Raw genomic sequence first — 9,508 nt, 5'->3', positions numbered from 1 at the left:
GGACTTTCAGGAAGGAAAGCAGGGAATTTGAAGGAGGTGGGTTTGGGGTGGATTAACGGGGGGGGGGAGGGGGGGTAGAAAAGATTGTGGTTTTGGATGGGGGAAGATATGAGATGGTGGTGAACAGCTGTTTTGAAGACCTGGAGGGAGGAGTGGGATTGAAGAGAGTGTGGGAGTTTGTTACAGAGGCAGGAAAAAAAAAAGAGGAAGGAAAGAGTGAAGGTGAGCAGAGATTCTAGATTTTGGTAGTTTCACCAGAAGGGGGTTGGTGGCGGACCTTGAGCGCCCTGCGGAAATATGGAGAGAACAGATCACAGACACAGCGGGGGGGGGGGGAGCGAGGCCGGAGAGGAGACGGTAGAAGACAGAAAGACCACTGACCTGCCTGCAGTGAGAGAGTGAGAGACTCAAAGACTCAGCCTCATCGTAGGAGATACCAATGATCCAAAATGCCTTGGTTTCCACAGCATGAAGCCGGGGGAGGTGTGAGGCAGGAGCACCAGCCCAGAGGGGTGGGGGGGGGCAGTTCTCCATCAGACTGTGGATGAAAGCTTTGTAAGTGGTTCGAAACTCAGGTGTGCCAATGAAAGACTTTGCACAGCCATCGTTACTCATATACAAGTTAATCTTTGATATGATGTACTTTCCTAATTGTTTGTCATCAAAATCAGCAATTAGCAATCCAAAGCCTGGTGTTCGCTTAATGGATGAGGTTGCTGGTTTAACATCTTAAGGTTTTGAGTTTGACTCCCCTACTGTTCTGTTAAACAACACCAGGTGGGTTGTCTTAGACTGTCATCCTTCTGAGGTCAGGAAAATGAGTATCAGCTTTGTGGAAACAGAGACACTGCATCAGTGGCACAGCCAGGCTCTCCCAGCAATGATGTATATATCGTGTGGTGACAATGGCCTGTCACCCCTTGTAAAAATTGACATTGCCATTGTGTGTGGAGTGTTACTTTGTTTCCTTCTTTTCCCCTTTTTCAGATCGAGTGAACGGAGCCAAACTACCCATGGATGATACAAGCAATTGGACAACGGATTGTCGTCAGTGTCTGGGTTCACATCAAAATCATTCTCTGCAATGACAACGATGGAGCATGAATGGATCCACGGGACGCATAAGGCTCGTGTCATATGATGTACAATGTGTAATAAAGTAAAAGTACTCCAACTGCATGTGCTATAACTTGGAGAACCCTTCCATGGTGTCAGCTAATATGATAAGAGGAAAAGTCACAATTTTTACAAGGGGTGACAATACATTGTGGCCATCTTGCAGCAGCCGCAGGTTACATTCTCGATGATGATTATTATCAGTCCACTGCAGGACAAAGCTTGATCAGGATGGTCAAGCCAAATGTTCCCGTCCATAGTCTTCTCATTCCAATTTACTGTTCCCTGCAGTATTTGCTGAGCCCATCTCTCCATGTTTAGGAGTGCCTTCCTCGATTCCTACTCTCCTCCATTTGTCTCCAAACTGTCACTGTTGTCTGTCATCCAGCTCGTGTTATCTGCTCTTGATTGTTGGACGATCTTAAACATTAGCAGAAGCACAACATTCATGTGGATATAGGGCAATGAGAAAGGTAGACTTTTCATATGATGTCAAACAGGGGATTTCAACGTTCTCGTGAAATGTGCACCACTTGACACAGAGATTAGAAGAGCGAGAATTGCTTTGCAAGACATGTCCCCTACCGGTCCCAAGCCTTGGGGATGTTTTTTATTTTTGTATACCTTGTCGAGGCTCGTGTGAGAGGGGAATGAGATAAGAGGGGTGGGAGTGGGACGGACAAAGCAGTGGGGAACAGAGACATTAGGAGATCTGTGGAAGGGAGAGGGATGGGGGTGTGGAACATGGGGAATAGAAGATGGACATTATAGGGATTTTCAGGAAGGAAAGCAGGGAATTTGAAGGAGGTGGGCTTGGGTGGATTATCGGGGTAGAAAAGATCAAGGATTTGGATGGGGGATGATAAGAGGTGGTGGTGAACAGCTGTTTTGAAGGCCTGGAGGGATGAATGGGAATGAATAGAGTGAGGGAGTTTATTCCAAAGGCGGGAAAAAAAAGAGGAATGAAAGAGTGAAGGTGAGCAGTGATTCGTGATTTTGGTAGTTTTACCAGAAGGGAGTTGTTGGCGGACCTTGAGTGCCTTGCGGATTTGTGGTGGGGACAAATAGCAGAGAGAGCGGGGGGGGGGGGGGCAAGGCTGGAGAGCAGACGGTAGAAGACAGAAAGACCACCGACCAACCTGCGGTGAGAGAGTGAGAGGCCCACGTGTTCACGAATAAATCATGAGGACTAATGGTCTGAAAACCCGAAGTCAAGAATATTTTGGGGTTATTTTTTTAAATAACTTCTTCTTTGAAGAATACACCTTTAAAAATCTTCTTCTCAAGAACACCTGTACAGATCGAGGGGAAACTTCACACACGTCCCCCCAAGCCTTGGCAAGCGATAACAATGTTATTGATAATAATGGAACATACCCCGGGGTCTGTTCGGTAACCAAGCAGTCAGCGTTCCGTTGGGGATGCTTGCTTGATTGCTTAAGCCACTTGGCGAGCGCTCGATAAGCTCACTGGTAATGGAACACACACAGACACACACACACACACACAGACACACACACACACACAGACACACACACAGACACACATATATATATATATACACACACACACACACAGACACACACACAGACACACATATATATATATATATACACACACACACACACACACACACACACACACACACACACACACACACACACACACACACACAGGAGCGACCTGCAGCCGGTACGCAATGTTATCTGTCACTCGAGTCAATTGGCTTTGTGACGACATGAGCTTTCTTTCACCGAAAGGTACGTCACCCCTCACCATCCCCCAGGGTTCCACACGTGGCGTCACTTCCGATACGTCACTTCCGATCACATCTAATAAATAAATAACCCGGTTTTGATCCGCACCAGCCCGTTTTTTATCTCCTCCAACTTGCCATGTATGACGACACATATTTAAATATTATACACATCTGTTCACAGATAAACACATGAACATGCATACACATACATATATATATATATATATATATATATATATATATATATATATATATATATATATATACATACATTGATATGATATGTGTATTCTGTATACCTGTAAATGTATATCGGGTATCCGCTTTGGGGCAATGCATGATAGCCATGTCAAGTAATTCGTGGTAGATTCCTCAACATTCGATCTTGGTCTAAAGGGTTTCTTGTATTTTTCCCAATACTGTACAGATTTTATTTTTTGTTTCTTAGCGTTTAATACATTCGAAAATGATATCGTCCTTCGTAGGTTTTGAATCGATCGCACAATTATTTTCAAGAGATCAATAAGAGAATGAAGGACACAGCGAATGAGTAATATTTTCAAGTCACCAAATCATTTGTTCAACGAATAATTAAAAAAAGAAACCCGAAAGAGTCGGCGGATTAAATGACGTTTGAGTGGAATGAATGAGAGAAGGAACAAAAGGATACTCCCACATAAAAAAAATACAGGACTCAATAGTGATTTGTCCTCAGTAATATCGATATTATCATGTTATTTTATATTGTCATATATCGTTATACGTGAGGAAATCGATTTCACTTGAGCCGTTTTAAATAATTTCTGCCTTTTCCCTTCAGGGGATCCTCGTTGGGAAGAATGTCTGTGAATGTCCAGTCGTGGAAAGTTAATATCGCATCGATTTGAAAGAGATAACGTAATATTAAAAAAAAACTCACAGACTTTGGCCGTAAATCGTTTCATATTAATATTTCGAAAGGACCTTTCTTTAAAAAAAAAAAAAACCACAACGAAGGGTTAAATCCCAAAAACAACAACAACAACACCACCAATAATGAAGGACGAACGAATGAGTTGATACAGTTTTCAGCTACTCCTGTGGAATTGCCATGGATTATCCGACTTACGGACAGGTAGGCTTTTGGGTAAGGCGACACGTATTTATTATCTAACGGCGGATACATTCGGACAAACGCCGAAAGCTTTTAACGAACATGGACGCGAGTTTGATGCGGAGTGGACGAGAATACGGAAGCGGATGGCTCGATCTGGAGATGATGGGCGCTGCCTCACTGTCCCTGGTTTGCGCCAATCCCCCGCCTCACGCATCACATCGCGCGGTTGTGGCCGGCGGTAATATATCCGAGGGATCGATGTCTCGGAGGTTTGTTGAACGCATGGAGGACGCGGGCCCGGGCTCGGGCCCGCCTGTGCGGTTTCAGTCATGCTGCATTTTCTTGACGTCTTGCCACCACCATTGTTAGGAAATGACAGCTCATGGCACACGAGAAGGGCCACATTTTACCACGTGGTCAGCACGTAATCACGTGACCCGTGAAATTGCCATATTCTCGTTGGGGAAAGTTTCTATATGTGTCCAACGCTACAATTCCGTTATATATATATATATATATATATATATATATATATATATATATATATATATATATATATATATATATACATACATCGAGATTACAGGCATTTGATGAACTAGTGCGTGCCCGTACGTGCAAAAAAAAAAAAAAAGCACCGCGTCCTGTCATTGGTTTGATAAATAAATGGCCATAATTTGGGAAACAGTTGAAACGGATGAAGAAGAACGATATCAAACCTTGAAAAGGCACATACTCGGGTCCCCAGCGTCAATTGTGACGTCATATCAAACAAAGAAGGAGAATTGTGATGTCATAGCACCGTGTCCTGTCATTGGTTTGGTAAATAAATGGCCATAACTTGGGAACCACTTGTCCGATTAATATCAAACCTTGAAAAGGCACATACTCAGGTCCCCAGCAATATACCTGGCAAGTTTCAATTTGATCGGACCAGTGGCTGTCGAGAAACAGCGGTCACAGACATACAGAGATTGCTGGAATTAAAGATAGACTAGTACGTGCCCGTAAAAAAACAAAAACAAAAAAATATATATTCAAACTACAAGCAAGAAACAACAACCACACAGGCCGTTTCTTCGTTCTCGCGTGCCCATACGTGCGTGGCCTGGAAGTTCGCATATCGCAGTTACGATTATTCGCAATTTAGTTTTAATGGCCAATTATTCAATTAGCGCCAACGTATTTTGCCTTGTCGCAATGTCGTCGCAAGGAAAAACAAAAAGAGAAGAGAGGAAAAAAAATTTACTTCCTGGTTCGGAGCATACCAGCTCACTCTGATGTTACCAAAATGTATGCACTGTCTAATATGAAAACGATCATAACTGGGGGCATTGTGTTTATCTATAAATGCGCATAAGAAATCGAGAAATTATTAGAATACACGAAGTCATCACTCTCTGGAAGCCCGTACGTTGTAACCTGTAATGGGGAACGCAGCTGAGCTTCCCTTCCCCAATCGGCCACGCCCACACAACAACGTGTCTTGTCATTGGTTGGTAAATAAATGGCCATAACTTGGGAGGCACTTGTCCGATTAATATCAAACCTTGAAAAGGCACATCCTCAGGTCCCCAGCAATACACCTGGCAAGTTTCAATTAGATCGGACCAGTGGTTGTCGAGAAACCGGTCACACACACACACACACACACACACACACACACACACACACACACCCGGACACACACACACACACACACACACACACACAGATTGCTAGAATTATAGATAGAGTACACGCACAAGTTCTGATTATTTTGTGTTTCAGAAGTTTTAATGGTGCACACATTGCCTTTTTGTGAGATACTTTGTCTGTATGTGAACATGTGTCAGACTGGTAGGCATGTGTCATGCTCAATGCCGAACCCAAAAGAGGTGTGTACGTCGTGAATCCACCCACACCCAAATAAAGTCCAAACTTCTGTGCTTCAAACTGTAATCAATTCTTAATTTTTTTTTTCACCAACGATCGCTCTGACTCTCCGAGACCGCTCTACCCGGTGATACCCAACTTATCCTGGACTCGGTATCTCTAGCGTATGACAAAGTGGACAATGTTCTTTCAAACCCCCTTGACTCTTATTCTGCAACTGGACTGGGTGTCAACAGCTCAGGTGTCCTTTAAAAAAGAAAAAATAACCTGCTCTGCTGCTATTGCACTCCCTCTCTCTGCCCATTTCACCCTGTCATTTACCCACTTACCATCTGCTTGGAAATTATACGAATCCCCTTAATTACATAAAAAGGTGCAAAGGCAGAATCCCCTTAATTCCAGACCCATCAGCTTGCTTCTAATCATCAGCAAGATCATGGAATCCATTATCACAGTTGATATGAAATCCTTCCTTCTCTCCAACAACCTTATCTCGGATCACCAATTTGGTTTCCGATGACGTCAGTCCACCTTGGAAATTCTGCTTCTATTCACCCAACAATGAATGGAGGCCCTCAATGTCAGACGTGAGAGCAGGGCCGTCTCTCTGGGCACATCTCGGGCTTTTGATACAGTCTGTCATCCTGCCTTGCTCTACAAACTCTGACTCCGGCATCCAAGGCCAACTCCACACATGCCTTTCTGACTTCCTCTACCTTTGTTGCTAACATTGGGTTCTCAACAGAATCCCTTCATCTCCTCTCCCTGTCAAGGCTGGAGTGCCCCAGTCATATTCCTGATCTTCATCAATGATCTGTCTGACTCTGGAAAATCCTCTTTGTCTACTTGCTGATGACTCCACTCTGTGCTGTGACATCCTTCATCCTTCAAATACCTCTTCCCTCTCTTCAAACCTTGACATAATCACAAGCAGGTCAAACATTTGGAATATGTCTTTCAATCCTGATAAATCTCACACTCTCACTCACTCTCTCCAAAAGGACCCTCTGGCAACTCCCTTCCTCCCCCATCTACTTTCTTAACAACCCTGTCAAGGAGGTTCAGTCATTCAAACTCCTAGGTCTCACTATCAGCCATGATCTTTCTTGGGCAAACCACATTTCAAAGTTGGCCTCTAAAGCTAGCTGCCCACTGGACATCCAACATGGTAAAAAAAATCCTTCCTTGGCACAATTGAACTCCTATCCACCTACAAGGCATTCATCAGCTTGATGAAGTACGGCTCTCCCCTTTGGGCTGGTTCCTCTGCCTCACATCTTGTTCAGCTTGACGTCATGGAAACCAAGGCCTTTAAGAATATCGTCGTCTACCACCCTGAAGCCGAGTATATGAGCCTATCGCTTTGTCATCGCAGACAGGTCGGTGGTCTCTACCACCTCCTTTCTGGTCTTTGCACCTTCTGGTTTCTTTGCTTTGTTTATACAGGGCACACACAGTCCACCACCAATCCCCGATCGGTGAAACTCCCAAATCCAGAATCACTGCTCACTTCCAAGCACTCTTTACCTCCACAACTGAAGGTGGATGGAGTTATGTTTTCACCCCTGTCTGTTTGAATGCTTGTTTGTCTGTGAGCAGGATATCTCAAAATGTTATGGACGGATTCGTTAGAAATTTGGTGGACAAGTTGAGTGTGTGACAAGGCTGAATTGATTTGATTTTGGTGAAGATCCGGGTCCAGATACTGGAATTTTTAAGTGATTCGTCATCATTGAGAGAGAGGGCCAACAACTATATGAAGCATAACATCTCGAAAAGTTAATACAAAAACGATATTTCAGCACGATATCTGAAAAAGCGATGGACGAATACGATGAAACTTGGTGGACAGGTTGAGTGTGTGACAAGACATATCGATTCGATTTTGCTGAGGATCCGCATACTAGAATTTTGAAAGTGATTCTTCACCATTGAGAGATTGGGCCAAAAACGATGTAGAGTATGATATCTCAAAAAACGTTGTGGATGATTGATGACAAAACTTGGTGAATGAGTTGGTTAGGTGATAAGAACAAGCCGATTCGAGTTTGGTTAACCTCCAGATGCAGATCAGGCCTATCAATGGGATACAAAATGTAAACTGTTCAGCTGGGTGGAGATATTGCACTCAACTGAGTGCTGTTCTGGTCTTTCAAATTTCTCGTTTAACCTTCCTGAGAGTTTACTTCTGTATCTATCTTGTCCACCTATGCATCCTCCCACTCCCCTTATTCTTCTCCACATCCCTTATTTGTTCAAGTCTCCCTCTTTTTTTTTTCGTCCTTCATCATTGCTATTGGTGTGTCCCCCCCCCCCCCCCCCTCTCCTACTGTTCCTTTTGTTCTGTTACATCATGATCCATTCTATTTTGTAGCAACTCCATGAGCCTCGACTTTGTATGTACAAAAATATCAATCAAAGGACGAAGGTCATGTGGCCTTTAATTAAATATTGTTGTGGGCCGGGGGTCCAGTGGCGAGAACGACCGCCAGGTGGGGAAGGTTCGTAGTCTCCCACCAGACTCCCTGGAATTATAGACCGTTGCTCGGATAACTCCGAAGGCTGGTGGGTCGCGTAACCAACCGTGGAACGCCAATATCTCGATTGTGTGGTGTAGTTATTTGTCTGGAGCCAAAGTACCTTAGTATCCACGCAATCTCGTCGACCGGGGGATCCACGCCCTCGGAACGCCTGGTTTACTCCACCGGATTTACACTACTGGCAGTGGTAAGTTTACACTACCGACTACCGCTTTGCCACCTACCTTTCCGGCTCGTTGCAGTTGAGCGGGGCCTGCCCAGGACGTCCCGGCTATGTTGGACCGATTACCGGGGATGAAACCCCGCTTATACTCAGACCCGAACCATGCTGGACCAATACAAGAGAGGACAGAAACGGACTGGGAATATTTCTACAATTGTTTTATTTACAGTAAAATAAAGACAACGGCCAGACTTGACACGAATATGCAATCAGCGAAATATTTACAATCAGCAAAAACACTTACTCTGTTCTACTTACAAGACGGGCCCACACACAGACACACACACAAAAAGAAAAGAATCCCAGAGTTCTTTATTGGACCCTTCAGCCGATGAGAGCGAGACGAGCTGGGGGTCAGAGTCCGGATGGGTACATAGCCATCGGAGAAAGGGGGTACTCCATGCTGCATCACCTGCCAATGGTCGTCGGCCTGGTCCCAGTCACACGTGGGGGACTCGTGGTTCGTGGCGGAGCTCGGGTGGTGAATAGTCGGGGTCCACGGAGGGAGGTCGGCCAGCAGAGACGAGTTCGCCGCCTCGATGACCCTCTGCTAAACCCTTGCGACAGCAAAAACCAACTAAGAACTTGTAACAGCCCCTCGTAACCACTGCTCGTAACCACTCAAGAACTCCAGCGCAACCCCAAAAAACACGACACCCTCACAACCCTACCCGTCATTTTTACCGATCCCCCTCGATAGGGGAGGGGCCTTGGTGAAGCCGACGTCACTTCGCCCCGATTGGATGGGGCTTCCATGGGTCTGCCCTTTCTGGGCGGGGTTTCAGCCATACCGGAAAAACCCGTTCACTCTACTGCAGACTCGCTAAAAAGGACCCACCGCTAAAAAGGACCCACCGCCAGATTGAATTAGGATGCTGGAGGAAGCTGCAATGAACGGC

General features: G+C 45.0%; 1 protein-coding gene across 2 annotated transcripts in view; it reads left to right on the top strand.

The window, feature by feature from the left end:
• The first annotated feature begins 3,848 nt into the window (after positions 1-3,848).
• The window catches only part of LOC147022032 (sorcin-like), a 31,710-nt gene continuing 26,050 nt past the window's right edge, over positions 3,849-9,508 (top strand). Inside the window, exon 1 of one of the 2 annotated variants that reach the window (XM_085892589.1) lies at positions 3,849-3,989. In XM_085892589.1, the coding sequence (XP_085748715.1) occupies positions 3,966-3,989 (24 nt within the window). In that variant the 5' untranslated portion in view covers positions 3,849-3,965. Of the gene's footprint in view, positions 4,002-9,508 lie in introns of both variants that reach the window. The other variant, XM_085892588.1, reaches the window with a different exon arrangement.

Source organism: Eptatretus burgeri, chromosome 8, assembly GCF_056783735.1.
Source record: "Eptatretus burgeri isolate ZD-2024b chromosome 8, Ebu_testis_v1, whole genome shotgun sequence".
In the NCBI taxonomy this organism is placed as follows: domain Eukaryota; kingdom Metazoa; phylum Chordata; class Myxini; order Myxiniformes; family Myxinidae; genus Eptatretus; species Eptatretus burgeri.
Note: the sequence above shows the minus strand (reverse complement) of the source record. Positions and strands in the feature narration are given on the sequence as shown.